Raw genomic sequence first — 26675 nt, 5'->3', positions numbered from 1 at the left:
AACTGTGGGTTTGAATGGAAGTCAATGGGACGTTTTGTCCACTAAAGACTCAAGTGTATAGTGTGTATATTTTTTCATAGTGTTCCCTTGGTCTATTTTCAAAATTCCTAACTGAATTTCCAAATTTGTCCAGAGACAGGTTTGGTGACAAAATGTTGTACCATATACACAAACAATGGTGAAATGTCATCCAAAAGAAAAGCAAAAAACTGCCCAAATGGATAAAAATATGCCAAATGAAGCCTGAGGGTTAAATGTGCTTTATAAATAAATCTGGTATGGTATGGTTTCTGAGACCAGGAGGCTCACTATATATATATATATATATATATATATATATATATATATATATATATATATATATATATATATATATATATATATATATATATATATATATATATATATATATATATTTCAAATTGTATATAAAAATGTACTGTCTAGAATGTCATGAAAATATATTTTTTTTCTTTTACTGAGAACCATAGCAGCTAATTGCCTCAAAATTCCGTATGCAAAATGTCTTTACTTGTTTTTTTTAGTTATTACGGTAAACATTTCCCTTCGCAACTACTCGAGTAATTACAGGAGAGCCACGGAGGCGAGGTTTGAACAAAGACGGAACTTGTGTCTCTGGAGCAGTTTGGGTTTGTCAGGATGAGGTGAGTTGGAAGTAATTTATCCGTATTAAAAACAGTCGTGAATGCGTCATCTGCGGTAAAATAAACGAGTCACGTTCAGATTAATGTAGTCATCATGTGAAACGCAACTAAATGCATTTATGTGTGATGCAGAAAGGGGTTTCGGTGCGGGCTGTTTGCGGTTGGCATGCGGTCCCTTTTCAAATAGTGTTCTCAAAACCATAAAGGTGTTCTTGTTTGAATACACACGAGAAGCAGATGACGTCAGCGGCGCCGTAAACCTTATTTGAGACAAACTTTTGATGAAAGTAAAATATCTTTGCAGTATTTGAAATTCGTGTGTAGTGAGTGGATTTGATGATTTTGCAGCAATAAAACTGTTTTGCTTTCAATTAAAAAAATCTAAATAAACAAAATAACAGAACTCACAATCATTTTTCTGGCTTAATTTTGAAATGAAATAAATAAAAGTCTCATTATTTGTTTGTGATCATGTTTTTCTGAGCTAATTTTGACATAAATAAAATAACTGTTGAACTTCTGCTCAGGTCTTCCGTGCTGGCACCTCTTCTCTCGCTGCTCCTGACTGCAGGGGGTCATGTCACCGGGGAGGAGGTGGACAAGAAGCCCAACTTTGTCCTGATGATGGTGGATGACCTTGGGATTGGTGATATCGGTTGCTATGGCAACGACACCATCAGGTTTGGTAGTTAACCCATAACCGTTATAACTATTTTAAAACCTAGTTGTTTTTGCTATCTACAATCCATCACCAAGTTTGGAGTTTTAACAGTTTTTTTGTTTTTGTTTTATTTGTTTCTCAAGGAGCCCCAACATAGACAGACTGGCGTCGGAGGGGGTGAAGCTGACTCAGCACATCGCAGCGGCTCCTCTCTGCTCTCCGAGCCGGGCTGCCTTCATGACGGGCCGCTATGCAATTCGCTCTGGTAGGGAATGCCAGCACCTGAGGTCAAATGTTTACATTCTGGCTATATTTGTGTCCACACGCTTCATCCATACCAACTGTCCCATGCGTTTTGTATACTGATTAGGGATGGTGAGCACGGGTCGTGTCCAGGTTCTGCTGTTTCTAGGAGGTTCTGGGGGGCTCCCACCCAGTGAGACAACCTTTGCAAAGAGGCTGCAGCAGCAAGGATACACCACGGGTCTCATAGGTGAGATGTAAACAATCTCATAAATTTGTATGTGACTAACTTTATTTTCTGCTAATGAGGGGTGATCTTCCGTGACATTTTAAAGACTAATTTTCTCTTAAAACAGCCGAGGAGTTGGCGTGTGCATCCACAGTCTGTTTGTGAGATTTAAAGGGACACTGAAACTTTTTCATAATTTTAAATAATTTTCTTGAGGCAGTATTTTTAAAATGACCCTTTACAGGGGGTCATCCAGCCCCTATCGCCCCCTGTGGCCAGAATTTTCCACTTGCAACTTCAGACTGGTGGGCTGCTCTGTTGTGACTTAGAAAAAATTGAGTGTACATACCTGGTGCTGCAGTCTGGTTCCAGCTTGTAAGAAGGTTAACTCATTCACTGCCAATGACGACTAAAGTCATCATTTGCATTTTTTTACTGTTTGAGCATCGGAACGAGCCCCCGCGCTGAGAGAACAAACATCTCAGCCCTGAAGCCGATCTTCATCCACATACGTCACAGATCACATGATCAGGAAGCAACACATCCATGTGTTAGGAGATCATTTTGGGCCATTCCTGTAAAAAAAGAAAGTGAGGCGCGAACCGGAAAAGCTTCTGCCGATAGCAATTCAACAACGGATTATGAAAGAACGGATAACGCTCGAAACACACGGCTTCTTCCTGATGTAAGAGGTGAGTCTCCTCTTTGTTTTGGTTGTTTTGGCATCGACGTCATGCTAGCGCGTAACATTCTGTGGCTCATAAAAAAACAGTAAAAACGGTGAGAAACGCTGGCAGCGAAGGCCGTTAGTGATCAGGAAACGGCTGGCATTGAATGAGTTAATACATTTGCATGACAGTTGCAAATTGATAGCAAAAACACTGTCCATCCCACATGAATGAAACTTGTTGCAAAATAGTGATAAGTACCAATTCCATTAGAGAAATTGGATTGTGCTCTTTTTGATTTTCCAGACCCTCTGCTCTTTTTACTCCATGTGTGTCTGCAGGCAAATGGCACTTGGGTTTGAATTGTGAACACAGAGGGGATCACTGTCACCACCCGAACCAACATGGCTTCAGCTACTTCTACGGTTTACCGTTTACACTCTTCAATGACTGCGTGCCTGGAGAAGGCAGCGATGTGCTGGTGAATCTACAGCATTCACTCTACAACCTCACCTTGCTGCTCGGACTTGGACTTTTCACAATGGTTGGTGTAATTTAGTTTTTTATTGTGTTGTTGTCCAAAAATTTGATTAAAATGAATAAAAATGAGGACATAGACATTAATTTATATGGAGACAGTCTGAGAAAAGCAGCATTAAAAACAAAATAAAGGCAGAAATGCATTTATTGCCAGATAAAGACAGAAACTCCACAGCTTATGGGTGATCGCTTAGACAACTGCCGAAGGGTTTGAATGAAGATTGAGAACAGAAGCTGCAGTTCTGAAACTCACAGCTGCACCAGCCTCCAGTGCCTGGAGGGAAAGCACAATGTTAAAATTGAACATTCTTGGAAAATCTGGTGAATGGAAGCTCCTGTGGGACAAACTGGAACCAGACATGCTACAAGTATAGCAAACCAAAAATACTTGGTTCTAATGAGGAGATTAAATGAGAACAGCATCAAGAATCAGCCGTTTTTTTGTTGTTGTGTGCATTCCCAGGTGTGTGTCCGTGTTCTTGGCCTCTATCAAGTCAGCTTGTGGCTCCTGGTGCTGTTTTTCCTTCTCAGTGTGGCAGCAGCTGCTGTCTGGATTGTGCCTTTTAAGTTCCTGCAAACCTGGAACTGCATCATCATGAGGAACCAAGATGTGGTCGAGCAGCCCATGACTGTGGAGACGCTGCCCCAGAGACTGCTGGCAGAGGCACAGAACTTCATAAAGAGGTGAGACTGATCTGTGTTCCCAGTTGTGTGTGTTGCTTGGTTTGGTGGCTCAGGAGAGACGTTTGGCAAGTGGCGGTTAGGGAGCGGATGCTACCCCGCTCTCCAATGAAATCTTGTCCAAAGTTTGTGCTGTTATTGTATTAACTGTTAAAGCAACATTAAATAAGTTTATCTCTTCTTCCCCCTACTGGATGAATACAGAGTTACAACTGTCATGAACCCAGCTGCAGCCTGCTATAGCTACCACTAACACCAAGCTAACGCTAACAGAAGCTAACTGATACGAAATAAGCCACGGATTAGAAAGATCCACACTGTCCACAAAGAATAATATTACTCACAAGTCCAGTAGCAATAAAACCAGGTCACCATCAGTCCGTAATTTCAAGCTGCCTTCAGCTCCTTGAAACGAGTGTAGACCCCGCTGATGTTCACTCTGGTTTTAGCTCTTAGCTTCACCTCCAAAGACCTTACTCTCTTACTTTTACTTACAGGCTCCATGATTCCAACAAAAAAGCAAAATTAGCCTTCATCTTCTTGTGCTTTATGATGGTCGGCAAACTTAAAGAGCAAGTCACCCCCAAATAAACTTTCTTTTGCTGATAAACTAAATAAACGAGTGTTTAATCGTGCTGCAGACACGTGTAGTCAACAATTTGGCACTTCAGTGCATCTTAGTTAAAATTTAAATATTCTGCCTAAAACTGGCAGTGTTGTGCCATTGTCAGGTAAAAACTCTGCACTGTATTTTAATTTAAATCTGCCATCACTATTGGCTAAGAGGTATGCTATGATGTAAACTGGTACATTATGATGTCACAATGCTGTCGTGAGCCTGTGTGTGGGTGTATTTGTTAGCAGCTCCTCCTTCTCGGTCTGCCAGGCGACAGCATTTGTTGCATTTTTCAAACTTGAAGTGGGAGTGGAGTTAGAATCTGGTAGGGGTTGACTTGCTCTTTCAAAAGCTAACTGCTAGCCTTTATGAGCTACCGGCACAGTAAACGGCTATTGTCATAAAGCAGGTAGAGACCACCTACTACTGTCCCGACGCTACATAGAAGATTGTTTCTTCTTCTTCAAACCTCTAGACTGTTAGGTGCAGTTTCTGGTCAGCAGGGGGTGACAGAATGCTGTCCAATGTGAAGCTGCTCAACGTTCTGTCTCGTGAACCACTGAAACCAGTTTCAAAGCAATAGGTTAGATAAAAAAGTCTTTAGTGTTGCTTTCAGTTGGGATAATAAAACCCACTCTTCTGGATCTGAGCTCACGTGAAGTGTGGTGTTTGAAAGATTTTGCAAAAATGTAGTTTTGATTGATTGATTTGAACTTAAGACAACACTTTTTAAAACCAACCTATTAATAAAAAGATATATACAATTTAAGGAGAAAAAGGTGATTGCCCAAAGGGAGGCGGGAAAAAGCCGGTGCCTAATCAGTCCTAACTAATGCTAACTTCACATTAGTTAGATATTTATATCAAAACAAGCAATGGAGTAAAATTATAGTAAAATTCAAGTTTGTCAAGTTATGTTGAATTTCAGTCTAACCAATAACATATTAAAAGGCTTATTATGCTAAACTTACTGGTGGCTTCAATTGAATCTGCCATGTGGGTTTCTCCTGCCTCTAAAAAACATTGCAAACATGAAAAAACCCGCCCATCTGTTTTGTGTCAGTGTTTGGTTTTAGGATTTATGTGCCTAAAACAAAACCTCCCTGTTTGTGATGTCACAAACAGGAAAATTGGCAACTTCCAGCTTGAAACGGCTCATTCTGGTATGCTGAAAACGTCAAGAACCAAACAGCTGAAATCACTTTATGTGAGAAGGATTTTGTGCAAAGAACTCCATAATCATGTTTTGAATCAATCATAGAACTATTATGATGTAACAAAATATGTGCTTTTCATGCACCTTTAGAGCATAAAAATGAAAAAGCATTTTTTTAAATGCCTCATCTTTTTTACAGTTAAGCTCATTTACTTACCAGTTTTAAGGTGATTAACCAATTGAAATAGATGCATATCTAAAATATTTTCTAAAGTATTTCCTGTAGAAATCTCCTGATAAATTGCACACCAAGGCTTATTTGTTATTAATTCTTAATATTACTAACTCTTAACATATTTCATTCTAGGTTTTTACAGATTGTATTTAAAAGTATAGTCAGAAGTTATGTTACGACACAGTTTGCCACTCATCATCTTAGTTATTTAGCTAATTGGAGCATTTTAGCTTAAATCTTGCTTAAACAACAGTGCAACTCCGGAACTCTGGAACTGCGCTGCTCTGGGTGGCTGCGTGTTGGAGTAGCTCTGTTGACTATATGTAAGTTTTGCCTTTTCTTGGGCATTTTTTCTTCTAGTTTCTCAAGAAAAACTGTATTTTTTGGACACTTTGCTTTTCTGTTTCTGGTGCTGTGAAGCTTGGAGGATTTTTACTGCTATTTATTTTAGCTTTTTTCACTTTTTGAGCATTTGTTATGATGTGTAACCATGGCAACAAGCTGGTTTACAATCGGGAGCAGCTGATTAACATTGGGAAGGCTGAAATAATACCTCAACTGAAGCCACAAATCCCAAATGAGCTAAAACGCAAGAAGTGTGGATGCAGAGCGGGAGCAAAACGGAGACAGAGAAAGAGGAAATTCTAATCATCTCTTCCATTGATCATAATGGGCAATGTGAGATCACTGGCCAGCAAGATGGAGGAACTCCAAGCCCTTTCAAGGACTCAGGCAGAGTTTCGGCAGTTTCGGAACCGCTGGAGGAGATAATGCAAAGAAGGATTCTCCAGAGAATCAAGAAAATGATGGACAACCCTGAGCATTCTCTTCACAAGACTGTCCGACAACGGAAGAGTGTCTTCAGTCAGAGGCTTCTTCAGTTTCGCTGCAACACTGACCGCTACTGGAGATCCTTCCTGCCAACAGCCATTGTAATATACAATAACTCTTTGATGACTTGATTATTATTATTATTTTGAGCTACTACAGCAATCAATTTCCCTCTGGGATTAATAAAATATTTTTGAATTGAATTGAACAAGAAATCTTTTGCTTGTCACAGCTGACGGTCCCAAGAACATCACCTGTAATTCATGTTGACAGCAGTGTGAGGAATAATTAAAAAGGCCGTTTGAGCTGAGGACGTGTGACTCATTTCTCACTCTTCAGGAATGCTGATCATCCATTCCTCCTCCTCTTCTCTCTGGCTCACATTCACACACCGCTGTTCAAATCTCCAGCCTTTGCTGGCAGGAGTCGCCATGGTCGCTATGGCGACAACCTGGAGGAAGTAGACTGGATCATTGGTAAGCCTGGGTGGGAAGGCGGACATGTTAATATGTGCTTTTAGACAGAAACATGAATATATAAAATATGAAAGTTAAATGAGATAAGATGATTGAAAATGAGTAAAAATACGTTTTAGGTAAAGTAACGGAGACTGTGGATTCCCTCAACCTTTCCAACAACACCCTCATGTATTTCACCTCAGACCACGGTGGACATTTAGAGGATTCTGATTCTCTGATTGGCCAGAAAGGAGGCTGGAATGGTAAATATAAAGGTAAATTACACGTTTATCTGATTTCCTGAGAGCCAGTCAGACAGATATGTGTGTAATTCCTTCTGTTGTCTCACATTGAGGTGGGAAGGCCATGGGAGGCTGGGAAGGTGGGATCAGAGTGCCGGGTATTTTCCGCTGGCCTGGCAGACTGACGGCAGGAAAAGTGGTGGATGAACCCACAAGCCTCATGGATCTTTATCCCACACTGAAATATTTAGCCAAGGACACAAAACCAGACAGGTACGAAGTTTCACACATTCACTTGTTTCAGGTTTCTGGCTCAAGAACCACAGAAACCAGTTAGAATGCAAAAGCTTAACGTCTTTACTCCTTTTCAAATTGACTATGGAAGTTTTATTTTCAGGCTTGATTATTATTGACTTTTATTTTTTTGACATAACTGGAAAAAAGATTTAATTATAATAAAAAAAATTGTTCTTCCTAACTGTAATCAACATTTAATACATCTTGAAAATAACTCTCCCTGGGAGGAATTATGTAATCTATTCAATTCATTGGTGTCAACTCAAGTAGATTATTCCTCTGTAGATTAAACATTGTGAACATATGAAACAAAAGTTGAATTTCATGTATCTAGTAGTCAAAAGTGGTAAAGTTCAATAGTTGATTTCATTTTTCATAAATAAAAATAAGTTCTGATAGCTTTGATTTATAAATCAATAATCAGAAATGTATCTTTAACAAAAATTCTGACTCTGATATTGTTTTTCCCTTGTCAATAAATGTGATAATAATAAAAAAAAACAAAAAGATGTGTAATTGCCAGTTCATGTCCCTTTAAGTAGCTGCACCACCTTGAATCACATGACAACGTAACTCAACTTAATACATGAGACAGCCCCACCTAGTGGACAACCTTTGTTTCTGCACATACATTTAGTTCTCGTCCATTTATCGTTATCGAGGTGAACTCAGTATACCATGATGTTGATTTTAGGCCACATCGCCCAGCCATTCTTTGATTTAACTTTGAATGTCTGAATGAAACATTTTAGCAGGAACAATTCATTTCAGGACATCCAATAAAACCAGTATTGGTAATATAACTACCTAAAAAGCAATACTGACCATCACTGCAAATATGTATGATGTAGGGGAGGGGATTGTGATTAATTAGGAAAACATAATGTGTTAATAAAATTTATTGCGTTTAATTCTTTGTGCCCGAGAACTCACTAATTGGGGGGCATCGAAGTTTAGCAGCAAAATGTTTGCCCTAAATATCAAATATCATCAAGCTGCACCTCTAAAAGATCCAAATTAATTAATTACAAAGCCTCTAATTAATTAGATGAATGTTTATCCCCCAGTATAAAGACTTGATGTTAAAATATACTTTTTTTTTTGTAAAAGACTGATTACAGACAGTGAGTTGAATTATTATATGTAACAACTGCCTTCCGTATTTCTCTCTCTTGCAGACATTCAGACGGATTTAACCTCATGCCACTTTTGGAAGGGAAAGTTGCACGATCAGAGCACACATTCATGTTCCACTATTGTGGCGCCTATATGAATGCAGCCCGTTGGCATCCTCCTGATAGTAGGTGCACACACACACACACACACACACACACACACACACACACACACACACACACTGGTTCGTTTCTCAAGAAAACCTTTGTTTCTAACTGAGATCTAGTCTTTTCTTACCAAACCTGTAATGACTCACAAGAGGTGAAACGATCGATAACCCTGGCCTAAAGCTTGGTTTATGCTTGACGCATTCACTTTCCGCTTGGTGATGCGGCTCGCGGATGGAACGCGCTTCACAACTTGCAGCGTTTATGGTTCGTGCGTCTCGTCTCTGCGGTGAGCCAATATTCTCGCAAACTGAACAGGGCAGCATGGAGCTCTACAGCATGCATCCAACACCACACCATAGTAGAAGTAGAAATTACTGTTTACAACATGGAATTCCAGCATTTTTAACTTGTCTTTTCCGACAGTGCGAGCTATTTCTCTCCAAGAATTATTAACTACATGTTGATCACGGTGATCTCTGAGAGCTGAATCATACAAATGTCTGTATTTACGAACCTCTGCCATACTAGTTCTTGCCGGTCCGCCATGTTTTTCCGCGTCCGTCCGTCCTCGTAGTTAGAAATTTTCCGAGGTGTGCGTTGCGGAAATTCTGGGCCGTGCGGAGACGCGGTGGAGGGGCGCGGTTGTTAAAATGACGCAACTTTTCCGCGCGGAGCCGTGCGGACCTCGCGGACGCGTCAAGCATAAACCAACCTTTAATCTGCCTGGGATGGAGTTTAAAATCTTTTAACAGAAGATAACAAGAAACCAGCCACCCCAAGCAAGTTTTAACAAAGATTTAAACCATACGGTAGAATAAGGCCGGTCCGTCTGGTGGTCCTAAGCAGTATCTATAAATAACATCTGTACAGGAGTGCTTCTACGTTTGAATTGAACCAGTTTCCACATGCCAACCGTTTCCTGGAAACAAATCTATTGTAATTTTTATCCTAAATGTCACAGCTCTGCCTTTGATTCAGATGCTTTCTCACACATCCGTTGTTCTGTCCAGGTGGCTCCATCTTCAAAGTGCACTTTTTCACCCCTAACTTTTCCCCGCTGGGAGCCGGTGGATGCTACAACACCAAAGTTTGCTTTTGTCATGGTGAATATGTGACGCAGCACCGCCCACCGCTGCTGTTTGACCTTTACCACGACCCCTCAGAATCCCACCCTCTGATGCCCGACACCGAGCCTCGATATGCAGAAATCCTTGAGCAGATTTCCAGAGCTGTGGAGAGACACGAGCAAACCCTGGAACAAAAAGAGACGTCCAATGATTCGGCATCCAGCACAGAGACAGTCAGAGTTCAGAATCAAATGACGTGGGACAGGATCTTGTGGAGACCCTGGCTGCAGCCCTGCTGTGGGACGTTCCCTTTCTGTGGGTGCAAAGAGAACGCCACACACTTCAAAGGTGAAACAATATAGTGAGTTGAAATTGGATTTATAATTAAGCTTGATTTTTACCGATTGCAGCTATTACTAATGGAGATTTAATGAATGAATTTGGTCGTTTTCCCATTTAATTTGGTTTTCATCACATAGGATTCTTTAAAACAGGACAAAATTGGTTTAGATGTTTTCTGAAAATGAATTAGGAAAAACGCCCTGACTTTAATCTTTTGCTTTGAGCTGGCTGCAGAGCATAAACGCTTTTTGAGAAAAATCTGAAAATCTTACACATCTTTATTTCAGAGGTTTATTTTCAGAAAATGTTTTTTTTACTGCAGAAAAAAAGAAAACCACATGGTGATGGTGCCATAACCATGTCTGACTGTATGGACAGTGATAATACGGTCGTCCTCAGTGAGCAGTTACCTCTCACAAATGTGTTTGGAGTTTGACTTTTTCCTTCAGCTGAACTGAATTTACTTCTCAGAGTTATGTAGACATGTGTTTCTGCAGTATGTGATCTATTTATGCTGAATGCAGATGCATTTAAAAAAGACTCAGCTTTACAGATTAAGATTGAAATGAAGGAGCTTTTCTGTTTGTTTTCATGTTGTCTGTTTGTAAAAAAAAGGGGGAAATTTTGTGTTTTATAAATTAAAAGAGCTAATATAAAATTCTATTTGTCTTCATATGTTTCCCCCTTTAATTTTTATGCATTTGCAATTTCGTCGTCGTCGTTGTCGTCTTCCTCCGCTTATCCGGGTCCGGGTCGCGGGGGCAGCATCCCAACTAGGGAGCTCCAGGCCGTCCTCTCCCCGGCCTTGTCCACCAGCTCCTCCGGCAGGACCCCAAGGCGTTCCCGGACCAGATTGGAGATGTAACCTCTCCAACGTGTCCTGGGTCGCCCCGGGGGCCTTCTGCCGGCAGGACATGCCCGAAACACCTCCCCGGGGAGGTGTCCAGGAGGCATCCTGACCAGATGCCCAAACCACCTCAACTGGCTCCTTTTGATCCGGAGGAGCAGCGGTTCTACTCCGAGTCCCTCCCGAATGTCCGAGCTCCTCACCCTATCTTTAAGGCTGAGCCCGGCCACCCTACGGAGGAAACTCATTTCGGCCGCTTGTATCCGCGACCTCGTTCTTTCGGTCATTACCCAAAGCTCATGACCATAGGTGAGGATTGGGACGTAGATCGACCGGTAAATCGAGAGCCTGGCTTTCTGGCTCAGCTCCCTCTTCCCCACAACAGATCGGCTCAGCGTCCGCATCACTGCAGACGCCGAACCAATCCGCCTGTCGATCTCCCGATCCCTCCTACCCTCACTCGTGAACAAGACCCCGAGGTACTTAAACTCCTCCACTTGAGGTAGGACCACTCCCCCGACCCGGAGTTGGCAAGCCACCCTTTCCCGGTCGAGAACCATGGTCTCAGATTTGGAGGTGCTGATCCTCATCCCAGCCGTTTCACACTCGGCCGCGAACCTACCCAGCAAGAGCTGAAGGTCGGAGCTGGATGAAGCTAGGAGGACCACATCATCCGCAAAAAGCAGAGACGAGATTCTCCTGCCACCAAACTCGACACACTCCACACCACGGCTGCGTCTAGAAATTCTGTCCATAAAAGTGATGAACAGAACCGGTGACAAAGGGCAGCCCTGGCGGAGTCCAACCCTCACTGGGAACAGGTCCGACTTACTACCGGCTATGCGGACCAAACTCACGCTCCTCTGGTAAAGGGACTGCATGGCCCTTAACAGAAAGCCACCCACCCCATACTCCTGGAGCGTCCCCCACAGGGTGCCCCTGGGGACACGGTCATAAGCCTTCTCCAAATCCACAAAACACATGTGGATTGGTTGGGCAAACTCCCATGCCCCCTCCATCACCCTTGCAAGGGTATAGAGCTGGTCCACAGTTCCACGGCCAGGACGAAAACCACATTGCTCCTCCTCTATCTGAGATTCAACTATCGATCGGACCCTCCTCTCCAGTACCTTGGAGTAGACCTTTCCAGGGAGGCTGAGGAGTGTGATCCCCCTATAGTTGGAACACACCCTCAGGTCACCCTTCTTAAAGATGGGGACCACCACCCTGGTCTGCCACTCCCTAGGAACTGCCCCCGATGACCACGCAATGTTGTAGAGACGTGTCAACCATGACAGCCCTACAACATCCATAGCCTTGAGATACCCAGGACGAACCTCATCCGCCCCCGGGGCTCCGCCGCTGTGTAGTTGTTTGACTACCTCAGCAACTTCTGCCCCCGAGATCGGACAGTCCATCCCCAGGCCTCCCAGCTCTGGTTCCTCCTCGGAATGCGCATTGGTGGGATTGAGGAGCTCCTCAAAGTATTCCTTCCACCGTCCGACTATAGCCTCAGTTGACGTCAGCAGCTCCCCATCCCCACTGTAAACAGTGTGAGCGAGTTGCTGCCTTCCTCTCCTGAGGCGCCGTACAGTTTGCCAGAACCTCTTTGGAGCCGATCGATAGTCTTTCTCCATGGCCTCACCAAACTCCTCCCACGCCCGAGATTTTGCTTCGGCAACTGCCACTGCTGCACCCCGCTTGGCTATCCGGTACCTGTCTGCTGCCTCCGGAGACCCACAGACCAGCCACGCCCTGTAGGCCTCCTTCTTCAGCCTGACGGCTCCCCGAACCTCTGGTGTCCACTGCCGGGTACGGGGGTTGCCACCACGACTGGCACCGGCCACCTTACGACCACAGCTAGCAACAGCCGCCTCGACAATCGCAGAGTGGAACAAGGCCCACTCGGACTCAATGTCCCCCACTGCTCTCGGGACGTGGTCAAAGCTCTGCCGGAGGTGGGAGTTGAAGACCGTCTTGACAGGTTCTTCTGCCAGGCGTTCCCAGCAGACCCTCACTATGCGTTTGGGTCTGCCAGGTCTACGCGGCATGTTCCCTTGCCATCTGATCCAACTCACCACCAGGTGGTGATCAGTTGACAGCTCCGCCCCTCTCTTCACTCGGGTGTCCAAAACATACGGCCGCACGTCAGATGATACGACTACAAAATCTATCATCGACCTGTGACCTAGGCTGCCCTGGTACCAAGTGTACCGGTGGGCCTCCTTATGTTCGAACATGGTGTTCGTTATGGCCAAACTGGGGCTTGCACAGAAGTCCAATAACAAAACACCGCTCGAGTTCAGATTAGGTGGGCCGTTCCTCCCAATCACACCCCTCCAGGTCAAGCTGTCATTGCCCACGTGAGCATTGAAGTCCCCCAGCAGGACAATGGAGTCCCCTGATGGAGCATTATCTAGCACTCGTCCCAGGGACTCCAAAAAGGGTGGGTACTCTGAACTGATATTTGGCCCATAAGCACAAACAACAGTCAGGACCCGTTCCCCGACCCGAAGGCGCAAGGAAGCTACCCTCTTGTCCCCCGGGGTAAACCCCAACACACAGGCAGAGAGTCTCGGGGCTAACAAAAAGCCAACCCCAGCCCTCCGCCTCTCACCCGGAGCAACTCCAGCAAAGTAGAGTGTCCAACCCCTCTCCAGGTCTCGGGTTCCAGAGCCAATGCAATGTGTCGAGGTGAGTCCGACTATATCTAGCCGGTACCGCTCAACCTCTGCCACAAGCTCCGGCTCCTTCCCCGCCAGCGAGGTGACGTTCCATGTCCCAAAAACTAGTTTTCTTGTCCGGGGATTGGACCGCCAAGGCTCCCGCCTTGGTCTGCCACCCGATTCGCATTGCACCGGACCCTTCATGTTCCTCCTGCGGGTGGTGGGTCCACAGTTGGACGAGCCCATGTATCCAGATCGGGCTGGGCCCGGCCGGGCCCCATGGGCGAAAGCCCGGCCACCAGGCGCTCGCTCACGGGCCCCAACCCCAGGCCTGGCTCCAGGGTGGGACCCCGGTAACCCTCCGGGCCGGGTACTCCGACTCTTCGTTTTAACCTCCATGAAAGATCCTTCGAACCGTTCTTTGTCTCACCCTTCACCTAAGACCAATTTGTCATGGGAGACCCTACCAGGGGCACTAAGTGCCCCAGACAACATAGCTCCTAGGATCATTAGGGCACTCAAACTCCTCCACCACGATAAGGTGACGGTTCAAGGAGGAGCATTTGCAATTTCTTCTTGCCTTAATTTATATGTATTATGGAGTTCTTAGCATTAACACTGTTTTACTTTAAAGGGACAATGTGTAGTTTTTAGGGATGAGCCGGATACTCGGTACAGATAAAGCATTTTTGACGAATACGAGCATGAGACGAGTAAACCTCGGAAATATCTGTAATCATGCTTGAAGGAAAATCCTCATTGGGTATTTGACTGTCTTCACGCTCTGTGATTGGCCAGTCACATAGAGTGCCCGCCCCTCCCTACACACAAAACTCTCTAGCCGGCCGGGAGCTCAGTCCGTCCGGCTCATCCACGCACACACACAGACAGTAATGGATCTCGCTGTGATTGCTTCACTGTTGCTCACGTTTCTTCAGTTTTCCCTAGGTTTTCTTCAGCTCGCCTCTTTTTCAGTTGAATATTTAAAGTTACTTTTTTCGTAACTTACATGGTGCATTTGACAAGACAGAGCTGATGTGCTGCGTCACTCACTACCTCCGCTCCGGTTTTTTATTTTTTTAACTCCATCTCTCTCAGACACACACACCTTAATCAACATGGTTTTGTTTAACTTTGTGTGGCAAAATGCCAAGAACGTTAAGAAAAAATCTGTTTAATCAAATTAAATTAAAAAATATATATAAAGTTGTGTCTGGTTCTAGCATTTCATATTTCCTAGTTCCTACTGCATGAGTTCAGATGTATTAATCTATGCACTTAAATATTAATGTTCAGATTTTATTGAACAACTTGTTCTGTAATAGTTCCTTTACTGTTGTGATCAAAAATATTTAATATCTATTTTGAGGCTGCTCTGTAAATAGTTTTCAAATAAACAATACGCTTATCAACTTCTGATGATTCCATATATATTTCAGACTTAAAATAATGTATTGATGTAAACCATGCCCACTTCTGGTTAAACCACGCCCACTTCCGGGTTATGCCACGCCCATTCCGAGTACAGATACAGATACAGATAATTTAGTTGGTTAAACAGATACAGATAGTGGTGTACTCGCTCATCCCTAGTAGTTTTCATCATTGTCTGGAAATATCCATCAAAATGTTGTTGAAAATTAATGAAATAATGCCCAGTTGTTGAAAAATATTGGCGACTTCTTAACGCATAACCATAAAAATCTGGTCTACAATAGGTGGGAGCCTATTAGATGCCATGTTTCCTTCTACGAGAGCCCTTGAGGACAAAATGCATGACTGATTTGTAACAAACGGTTACAAAACTTTCACCATTCATAAACGTTGTCAGTTTACCGGTACACATTTACCTCTTCACTCGCTGCCACTGCTGAAAGGGAACCTGATGTGCTTGTCGTTTTGCTGAAGTTTGTACTCTCTAGAGCTTTTTGACCCTAATGGGCATTTGTTGGTTCGGTCTTACTCCAACACAAAATACAGCTTTCTTGCAACAACTTGGGTATCTACTGCCGACAATCACCAGGAAAAACTCACTTTAAATAAAAATAAATAGGTCAATGGCAAGTTCTGCTCAGTGCTGAGGGGAAAGGTAGTGACAGCTTTGTACCACTATGGGGAAAAATAAGACCAGTAAAGACAGATGGTTCTTTTCCAGTTCAAGTATGGAAACAGAATAATCCAGAAAGGAAAAATATTTATATTTAGCTACAGCTGTGTCGCAGCAACATACTTTAGCTTTACTTTATTATTTTATATCCTTGTGACCTTTTTTCTCTGTGCTCTTTGTCTTCTTATTGCTGGTAATGCTGACCACTGACTTCATGCCTCCTTTGTTATTTTTGTTATATATGCTAATACTCATAGCTGTCAACTGAATAATTGTTATGGGTGTAAATATCAGCCCTGGTCTATATAAGCTAGAATTAAACTTCTTATAAATGAACAAAGTAAATGTGAATTAACTTCTCAGTTCTTATATTCTATAGATTTATTTTATGTGAATTCTTAATTATGTCCAAATCTGCAATGAGAATGAAATATGTGGATCTTCAAAAACAACACAAAAATACACCCGATCTTCTTCTTGTCATGAGGAGATGCTCATAAATATCTGATCAGCAAACTCTTATAGCTGCAGAACAAACATGAGCTTCAAAATTTGTCAGTGAGGAACTTTTACAGTTCCTTCTGATGAGTCATAAACACGAGAACTTCACTTGACATTTGAGTTAAAGCTTCATGTCTCCTTTAGTCTGTAATGTGCAACAAAATGTCTCATAATAAACCCGCACTGTCACGTCTGTCTGACCAGCTGTCTCCATGGTAACCAAGTGTAAACGCATGGGAGGCAGCATGCAGGACGAAAGGAGAGAAATGAGGGGATTCATTAGAGAAGATAAAAAGTTTGCTTGACTGCTGGATTATTGAAACAAATCATGACCGTGAGTAAAGAATCATGAATTATGAATAATTACTAGTTATGATTATGTATTACCTCTAATTCATCAATGTTTTAGACTTTATTTAGCACTAATTTCTGTTTCACATTAACCCTGACTCCGTCACCACGGGTGTGTTGTCTGTCGTGCACACACATTTCCTTCGTAGACATTTTTATTATCAGAGACAACAAAGCCTGCACAACATTAACTGATAAATTAGGCCATCCATCCATCCATTGTCTGAACCCACTTTGTCCACGTGGGGTCACGAGGGGGGGGGGGGGGGGGTGCCTATCTCCAGCGGTCACTGGGCAATCGGGCGGGGTACATCCTGGACAGAGAGCCAGTCCATCGCAGGGCAACACAGAGACACACAGGACAAACAATCACACACACACACACTCACACCTAAGGACAGTTTAGACAGACCAATCAACCCAACAGTCGTGTTTTTGGACTGTGGGAGGAAGCCGGAATACCCGGAGAGAACCCACGCATGCACAGGGAGAACACGCAAACTCCATGCAGAAAGATCCCAGGCCGGGAAGCGAACCCAGGACCTTCTTGCTGCAAGGCAACAGCTCTAACCACTGCACCACTGTGCAGCCCATAAAGTAGGCCATGGGAGCTAAATAAAAGCTCCTTCAAGTCTTCTGTGGATACACTCCTTTATTGGTGACTCGACAGCAGCTGTAACGAGGGACATGTTTCCAGTTACGCCCTCTGCGTGGTCCCAGTAGGCACCAGTGGATCATTAGAGAGTGACATCACAGCAATAATCACACAAATGAAAGACACAGAGCTGAAACGACAGTTTAAAACAAGAAAGATTCAACGTTTTTATTGATTTCTCCCACAAAAGCTTTTTCTTTAGTGTGACTGGGAGCGTCTGAGTGATGGAGGCGAGGAGGAGGAGAAATGACGAGGAGGAGATGCAGAGAGGAGAGCTAGAGGAAGAGAACAATGCTGGGGATTTCATTTTGAGTCTTGATGAGCTGCAGGTCTCTGGTTGTGCAGATGATGAGCGAAGATGCTCTGCTCTTAGTGACAGAACTGAGGTGAGTTTCAGTAACAGACTTAAAACAAAGTCACCTTTTGTTAAACATTCTAGCGAGTCTTGGAAAAAAAAGTCACATGACACAGAAATTTTCCTTTGAAAAACAACAACATGTTTATGTGCATGTGGGAAACACGTGACCTGTAACACCTCCTTTTACATCCTCCGTGACAAACTGATCAAATTACGCCTCTGGAAATACTCCTAACTCAGGAGATTAGCAAAGCCTTTCAAAGTACAAATAATTACTTAAATTTTTATTTGTCTTGGTCAAAATAGTTTCAGACTTTTGATTGTCATTTAAATATTTAATTTGGATTTTGGATGCTTTTTGCTTACATTTCTTCTGGTCTAGTTTTGTATCTCACTGACGAATAACAGAAAACTGAGAAAAGTCCTGCAACAAACTATATTCAGAAGAAGTACAGTATCTGAAAGTACTTGTTGTAAAAATGCATGTAAAATAATTAGTTACTGCATGAATGGGATCTATTGTGTAGTTAAAAAAATAAACTCCCCAACAGAAGGAGCACGAATTTTCCTGTCGTAGAAGAAGAAATAATGGGGTACCGCCCAGAAAAACCCTGAAGCATCATCTGGATGACTTGTTTTCAGCGAGTAGCTCATTGAGAATCTACTGATTGGTGCTGAAACTTTAAATTTTACTTCTTGTGTTTTGTGTCCTTGCAACAGGCTGGTGCAAACCAAAAAGTAAAAGGGTTCTCTGAAGGTGTATAGACTTTTTTATGCTAGAATGACTCAGGGTTGAAAATAATTAGTTTAAATAACAATAAACAAGAAGATGAATAAATTATTTGGTTCAAGGAATGAAATGAGTGGAAAAGCAACCAACGTTTAACAGATTACCATTCAAATGCTTGAAAACTTGTTTCAGGATTTGGGTTCAGAATGTGGAGATTTGGACATGGAGCAGAAATCAGACCTGCCACACAGCCTCACAGAGGTAAACATGTTGTGGTTTCTTACATAGATGTTGAAAATCCTATGAGGATTCGTCACGGTGAAGATAGAATGTAGATCAGTAGATCATGGTTTGGTTCTGAAGGAGTAGTAGGCATCCAGATTGTGGGTTTCCTTCCAGGGGGAGGGAGGAGACAAGGCAGATGGTTAGCTGAGACAAAAAGACAGATGGTGATCATGGTGGTGAACTTTTCCACATTGTGTTAGGAGAAAACAGAAAAATATCTAAATAAAACAAGAACTTTATTTACTGTTCAAATGTGGGTCAAACTGGATTTTTACTGTGCAGTTTTTAAAGGTGTGGGACACTGAAAACCTATTTAATAATAATTTCTGATTATAATGGGTCAGTCTGAGTTTTTCATGCAGGCTGAACATGAAAATAGTCTCCTACACCTATCTCCTGCGTTAGCTTCTGATAGAAAACAGACGGTGAAACTCTAGGATTCAAAAAGCCTGACAGATCTAGATCACACTGTCACTTAACATTCATGGACTCACCCATCTTGGCTCATGATGGAGAGGGCTGTTATTGGTTTAGCGTCCAGGAAACAGCAGAGAATGTTTTGACTAGTAGAAGCTAACCATTAGCATTAGCAACTTCACCGCACAACAGAAGTCATCCAGGCTTGTGCTATTTGTGGTTGCAAGTCAGTGGTAGAATCACACTTCTGTTATCCAATCCAAGGTGAGATGCCCAAATATGCAATGTTTTTTTAATGCGTCCCCAGGTGGTGAATAACGAGACCGCCCTCGTTTTCCACCCAGACAGAAAATAATAGTTTTTGAAGATTTAATTAAAGAATTAGAACAAAGACAAAGTGGAAAATTCTAATAAAGTCTGGCTGGCTCGCCAATATGTAGGGTTTGGTAAATTTAGTGCTTTAAGAGCTCAATATATATAGTACCTCTACTTATGACCAATAAGCTGTGATACTCTATCTAAATAGAGAATGTCAACCCTGCTTGGTCTTTACTGTGTTTATCAGAAGATTCTAGGATTCTTTATTTATTAGGGGATCGTACACACTTCGTTTTGATTCAGAAAACAGTCAGGTTTATAAAAGTAAGAATTTATTTTACAAACAATTAAAACACGACAAGTTAACTGAGCATTTACTGTGATGGGTGGAACTAGATATGATGTTTGAAACCTATGTGTGAATGCGATGTTAGTCAGAACTTCAGTATCTAGGAGAGCTGAGTTCTGGATGTAAAATAATTTGGTTTGCTCTAAGCTATGAAGTTGATTAATATCAAAAAGCACATCAGACGCTATCTGTGCGTCTACTTCACCCGTTTTCGGAGACCCTCTTGGTGGATCCAAAGGTCAGAGAGGTCGGATGACCTCTGGCACCGAAGATCCAGTAGATTGACCACAGCACCGACTTCTCCAGTCCAGAGATGTCTCAGGTCATGACAGACAGATGGAACTAGGGCTGGGCGATATGGCAAAAATAGAATATCACGATTTTTCCAATATTTTATCACGATTTCGATTTATCACGATTTTTTATCCATGAATAGCATAACTTCAATTGCGTATTAAAGAAGAGAAACATTGAATAAATAAACATTTATTCATATTAGAAATAATCAACACAGTGCTAACACACTTATATTTTAAACTCACACCAGAGATGATAAAAGCCCTGAGAGAAACAATTACAAAAATCAGTTTTTCTCGTTTTTCAAGTAACTTAACATAAATTAAAATCGTAAACATATTTAAAGTGCAAACATGTCAATTGCAAACGTATTGTGACGATGGGTTAGGGTTAGGGTTCGTTATCATGTGTTCAGAGCTGCAGAGAGGCTCTGAGCTCCAGCTGCTGGGATGGAGGCGGGCTGATTTAGAGGGGACACATGCAGGCTTGTGTCTCCTTTTTGACCAGATGTTGAATGATCAAACCGTACCTAAAAACTGGCCATTGCTGGACTTTACATACAGCACTTTGGTTTGCCTCCTGGCAGTTGGAAAGAGCTATATAAATAAAGATGATGATGAAAAATCAGGAAATAAGACTTCGAAACCTGCCGTCTGAAGCTCAGCTGCATGTGGCTCATTTCTAGTTTGGTGCTCCCGTATTTTTATTCTCCCAGAGTACGACTTACAAGGCTTTCATTCCTAATCGAGACCACTACAACTGTATTGATTAAATGAGTGTCCCACACCTTTATTGTTAGTGATAATTTTACAATGATTTGTAAATAATATAAACATAAACAGTGGCTTGTTTTTGCTTATTTAATATTTTACCCTGAGTTGCTGATTAGAATTCACAGTTTTAGTAATTTTACGTTTATTTTACTGGCTTAAGATGAATATGAATCAAAAAATTGTCTGTTTTAAATTTTGAGAATGATAATCACATTTTTAAACAAATGTGTGTTCTTTATAGATAATTTTTCAACATCCAGAAAGCAATCTCCTGTTTCACCAAAAGGTTTTAAGCCAAGGTAAGGGCAGTTTTGTTAACAAAAAACATTTAAAAATTCATTCTCGTTAATTTTAACTAGATTTAGTGCTGATGGTCATAAAGGATCAAAGTTTTTTAAAGTATTCACCTATAAAATGTCTATCTTCAGATGTATGTTTAAAAAATGTATATGTTATAGTGAAATATGTCAGATGTTTGTGGCCAACATTAAGTTTTAATCATTTATTTTAGAACAACTGGAATTTAGACACATTAAAAAGGAGGAAATTCTTCTAATTAAAAGTACAAGAACTCAACAAAACCAGTGTTCAAAAGCAGAATATACAATTGTTTGTCCCTCACTGGGGAAATTGCCTTATTGCAACAGCCCAAGTACAGTAAAATAGTAGCAGTAGCACACAAGATATCACACAGGATTTATAGAAGTAAGTAACATAATATTGTTATATAACTAACATAATTAAAAAGCATTCAATTGTAAGTTAAGACAATTATTGCACATAAAAATGATAGTAGTAGAAGTTTTGCTGAAATATTTGCACATGATCAGCAGCTTAACGGCAGCTCAACACATGCTTTTTGTGTTTTAGATTAAGAGTTTAAATAATAATGGACTTTTTGTCAGTAATAATCTATAAATCCTTATCTACGGGTGTGGATCTGTAGAAGAAAGCCTCCATCCAGGCTTTTTACAGTACGCTGACAAAGAGCGTAATGGTCAGCGGCTTAGAGAGGCCCTCAGATAGAATCACCTCCACAGGGAGGGAGGGGGCTGAGGGACTGGATAGGAGGGGTTTCCACACAAAACAAGCCTCTGATGTGAGGAACCTTGCTGCGCATCTTTTACCACGGTGTGGTTCATGATATGAGGAGCGATGGCAGAGGAAGAGTATTGATTGATAAGAGTATGAGTTAATTTTTGTTTCTTTAACAGAAATCTCAACATGGGAGCAGAGAGGAGCCACAGACTTGGAAACAGGTGAGTTGATACCTCTATAATAAATATTATTATAGTGACACTTTTCATTTGTTATTTTAATTTTATGGAACAGGAAATCAAAGGGCACTACAATAGTTCACTGGCTTAAGCTTTTTTAAACAATGAATAAAGAAATGTTATATTTAAGTTACATATAGTTAGAAAACAGAAATGTGTGTGTGTGTGTGTGTGTGTGTGTGTGTGTGTGTGTGTGTGTGTGTGTGAATATTACATTAATATATGTGTCTTTTATAAGGAGATAAAGGGCATGTAACCTATTTGAAAAACACCATGGAAATAGAAAAAAACATTGGGCGAGTCAACCAAGATTTTAAAAGAGGAAGCAGGTAGGAAAATGTCTCTCTCACCTAATTTTGTTATTTGTAATGAATATCAGTTGCACAAGAAAGAAAATGCAACATAAAAACATGTTATCACAACCCCTAACAGGTGTTTAGACACAAATATTTCATGTGTGTAAAGGTAAACCCGCCAATTCACCCCAACACACAACTTCTTGCACTTCCTCCTGGGCTGCTTAGCATATGCCTGAGTTTTTACACCAGCTGTAGAAAAGAGTCCTCTCTGGTTACACTCACACACCTGTATGCAGGCACCTGTCACCGCATCCAGAGGACAATCTGTTCTACCCAAACACAGAAACGGGGAAAGAACTTTGGTGAATCAGACCTTTGTCTGTTATGAGCAGCTCTCAGGACTGAATCACGTCCAAGCTCCCAGAGGAGAATAGTTATCTGATTTCATAGAATCAGCTTCCAGGCGTTTGTTAACAAGTTTTTACTGAGTTTGGTAAAAGGAAATAAAGCTAAATTACTTTTTTGTGCATAAGAAATTATGTTCAATGTGCTGCTGCTCCAGAAACACCAATATTCATGCATTTTTCTCCCATTTGCAGAGTTTTGTGTCTCCCCAGTTTGAGCAACGTTAACAAACACTGGAGTCATGCAGCTAATGCTCTGTCAACTGGTTTACTAAATACCAGGACCGCCTGCCAGCCCGTACCTCCCAGACCAAGGTACATAAAGTCACGTGAGCCATTACTGCCTTTATCTGACCTGCATGTAATGCTTTTGATGTGTACCCAAAAGGCAGAGAACACGAAGTGTGGTTGATGCTTCCCCACCTTCCCGCGGTTTGCCGTCTGCCTCAGAGTCCAGCCAGCTGAGCCAATCAGCTCCCAGTGTCATGGAACCCCTGCTGTGTGCCAATGTGATGCAGGCCAGAGTCAACATTCAGACCCGTATGTATATTCAAAGCCTGTGTTTAGAAACTCTAATGATGGAGGACGGTTTTAAATTGGCAACTTCTCATCTGCAGGGCTGGGTCCTCAAAGTGCTTCAAATGAACAGAAGGTGAATGTAATTTAATCTTTATATATGCAACAAAGTGGGATAAAGACACATCAATTGTGTTTTTTGACCTGTTTTTGACCACTGTTTTTTGATTCTATGCCATTTTCCAAGGGCCCTTTTCCAGTTTTGCGTTCTCGAACACCAAAGCTCTTGGCACCTCTGGATGGACGAGTTCGAGATAGCAAAGTTCTGCCAGTGTTACAGCAACACGTTCCCCTAAAACCCATTAGTCCCCTTTGCACTAGGACCCAGCTGAGTAGAGCGAGGCCATTCTGGGACAGCCCTTGTCAAAACTATCCCATCAATAAGGCAGGCAGTGAGGAAAGCGGGTCCAGTAGCCAAAGTTCTATCAATCTGGAGAACGAGGATGATGTGAAAAACATTCAGGAGACTGCTCAGCTAGCCAGTCAGCCAAAAATCAGTCAGGATGGGTTGGTTGATGGAGAAACTAACAACACAGAGCAAGTCAAATCAGCATTTAGTGAAGACAAGAGGGACATGGGCTTCACAGCTGAATTGGACGCTGAGATAGGCCAAGTGTTTGACCTAAATGATCTTCATGGTGATGAAAGTTATGAAAGAAACAAACAACAAATAAAAGAAACCGAGTCGCAATATTCAACCAGTGAAAACACTCCCGAGGGCCCAATAGTTTCCAAGAAGGACAAAAAGACATTTAAAACTTTGATGGCAGCCCAGAATAAGGAGAGAAGAACCAGCGAGAATTATGCTTCCAGAGGAAATAATCAAACGAAACAGTCTATGTTTGGAACTAAAGATCAAAATATTTTAGGCTTCAGGAGGACCAAAATGAATGTTGAAGATAAAACCAGGGAAAGCCCTGACTTGACAGTCCCTAATTACAACACTTTGACCAAATTCAAGTTAAAGACGAATTCTAGGAGCACTGCAAGCCCACGTGTGGTTTGTGAACTCCCACAGGACAACGCAGCACACCAGAACACACCCGTGACGGGGCCAAAAAGGGCCCAACAGTTAAAGAAAGCATGTTCAGGTGGGAAAGCCCAAAGATCTAAATCTGCTGTGGATCTCATGACCTACCAAAACTTGTTTCAGCAGATCCAAAGTGATGATGAAGGACCAGTCATGTATGAGATGTTTGCCGGTCCCATTTCTGAAAACTTACAGATTTCCAGCTCCTGTGGGAGACCTAAAGCAACACAGCTGGAGTCCGCTGCAACTAAAAGAACAAAACAGTACCGCAAAGTCAAACGCAGACCTTTAAAACCAGTACAGACCAAGCTGAAGCGACGCTCAGGGGAAAGTGCAGCTGTTCCAGCTAAAAGCAAAGCAAAACCTATTTCATCTTTTAATAGGAAGGCCATTCACAGAACAGAAATTAGTCCTAAACTAGAAGCTGAGGTGGCCCCTGTTATGGATGCTATAAGTCACAAACGTGGTCAAGAGGAGAACGAATATCAGACATTACTGACCATAGAAGAAGCGGTTTCTAAATATGACACATTAAAAGCTGATGATGCAACTCTGACTACGCCAACATCTTCCATCCATGTGATAGATTACAGATTCCTCCATGAGCACAAACTGTCTCCAGATTCTCTAAAAACAGAAAATCCAACCCCAGTACCAGATGTTGCATCTTCATCAAGTCATCAACAGTCAAAGATCAATACATGGAGGTCTTCTAGCAGCAGCAGCAGCAGCTGCTGCCATGCCGATCTTTCACCCGTGTACAAAAAGTTTCTGGATGAGGTGGGAAACAGTCCACTGACAGATGACTTACTACAGTGTCTGGCAGAGGAGCTGATCTCCTTGGATGAAAGGGAAGTGTCTACAGGTTTGGAAGACCCAGAGCAAAGTAAAAAGAAGCTCAGCCGAGGGGAAGAGCTCGTACCTAGACAAAATCGATTTTCAGAGGTAAACCTTCAAGTTTTTTATGGAACAAAAGGTGACTTTGTGGTTAATAATGACCAAATCCTATAATCTACATTTCTGCTCTCTCGATCTTAGTTGTCTGAATAACGGACTAATTTGTATTTTATCACAGGTTGCTCCATTAGAAAGAGATGATCTTCTTGACTCTGGGTTGGTTGGAGAGAACAATATCACATGGACCAAGGGGGAAGTACTTGGCAGAGGAGCGTACGGCACAGTAAGTACGCTAGGATTGTTCCTTTAACGTACCCTTACCAACACTGACCCAAACTGCTTTGTTGCAGGTATACTGTGGCCTGACCAGTCTGGGCCAGCTGATTGCTGTGAAGCAGGTTTATCTGGATTCCTCCGATCCTGACGCTGCAAAGAAAGAGTACGACCATCTTCAGGGGGAGGTGGAGTTACTTAAAGCTCTTCAACACATCAATATAGTCGGCTTCTTGGGTACTTCCCTTTACCAACACGTTGTTTCCATCTTCATGGAGTACATCCCAGGGGGATCCATTGGTAGCATACTTCACAGGTTCGTTGCTTCCCATGAAAATCTTTACGATTTAAGTTAAATAATAAATAAATGTTCCTCTGAATGCCTCTAGATTTGGTCCACTGCCAGAACGAGTCCTGGCCCTGTACACCCAGCAGATCCTTGAAGGGGTGGCATACCTTCACCTGAACAGGGTAATTCATCGGGACTTAAAAGGGAACAATATAATGTTGATGCCAACTGGTGTCATCAAGCTGATAGATTTTGGATGTGCACGACGGCTCAGTTGCTTAAACCACACAGCTTGTAACAGTGGAGAGGTGCTAAAGTCGATCCACGGTACACCTTATTGGATGGCACCTGAGGTACATCTGGTTTATTTTTGTTTGGTATCAATATTTAATACATTTCACAATTTGACTTGTCTTTAAATCCTGTGTTCTAACTCTCATCACACGCCGAAGGTTATCAATGAGTCCGGCTATGGCAGGAAGTCAGATATTTGGAGTGTTGGTTGCACAGTGTTTGAAATGGCCACTGGGAAACCGCCACTTGCACACATGGACCGGATAGCGGCTCTGTTCTATATTGGGGCTCAGAGAGGGTCAATGCCAGGGCTCCCAGATGGGTTCTCAGCATCGGCAAAGCACTTTGTACAAGTCTGTCTGACAAGGTAAGCAGTTCATGGTTGAAATGAAGTACATTGAGATACATGAACGTGGTGTCGAACTGGTTTCCATTTCTGACATTTTCATTTTTTGCTTTATCAAC

The 26675-nt window shown here is 42.3% G+C and overlaps 1 protein-coding gene across 4 annotated transcripts in view; it reads left to right on the top strand.

Moving 5' to 3' along the window:
* The first annotated feature begins 571 nt into the window (after positions 1–571).
* LOC107390166 (arylsulfatase H) overlaps positions 572–26675 on the top strand; it is a 30173-nt gene continuing 4069 nt past the window's right edge. The window contains exons 1-14 of one of the 4 annotated variants that reach the window (XM_070543937.1): positions 16564–16672; positions 17535–17730; positions 18625–18693; positions 21113–21170; positions 22086–22130; positions 22387–22477; positions 23047–23166; positions 23240–23391; positions 23469–23503; positions 23615–25402; positions 25533–25637; positions 25705–25943; positions 26017–26269; positions 26369–26577. In XM_070543937.1, coding sequence (XP_070400038.1) covers positions 17569–17730; positions 18625–18693; positions 21113–21170; positions 22086–22130; positions 22387–22477; positions 23047–23166; positions 23240–23391; positions 23469–23503; positions 23615–25402; positions 25533–25637; positions 25705–25943; positions 26017–26269; positions 26369–26577 — 3326 coding nt within the window. In that variant the 5' untranslated portion in view covers positions 16564–16672; positions 17535–17568. Of the gene's footprint in view, positions 666–1192; positions 1346–1469; positions 1592–1696; positions 1820–2807; positions 3011–3469; positions 3691–6864; positions 7002–7120; positions 7259–7338; positions 7499–8700; positions 8823–9818; positions 10224–16542; positions 16673–16956; positions 19566–21112; positions 21171–22085; positions 22131–22386; positions 22478–23046; positions 23167–23239; positions 23392–23468; positions 23504–23614; positions 25403–25532; positions 25638–25704; positions 25944–26016; positions 26270–26368; position 26675 lie in introns of those variants that run through there. The other 3 variants (XM_070543939.1, XM_054747052.2, XM_070543938.1) reach the window with 3 other exon arrangements.

The sequence above is a fragment of the Nothobranchius furzeri genome, chromosome 14 (assembly GCF_043380555.1).
Source record: "Nothobranchius furzeri strain GRZ-AD chromosome 14, NfurGRZ-RIMD1, whole genome shotgun sequence".
Lineage (NCBI taxonomy): Eukaryota > Metazoa > Chordata > Actinopteri > Cyprinodontiformes > Nothobranchiidae > Nothobranchius > Nothobranchius furzeri.
The sequence above is the reverse complement of the archived record's forward strand: the minus strand, read 5'-3'. Positions and strand labels throughout refer to the sequence as shown.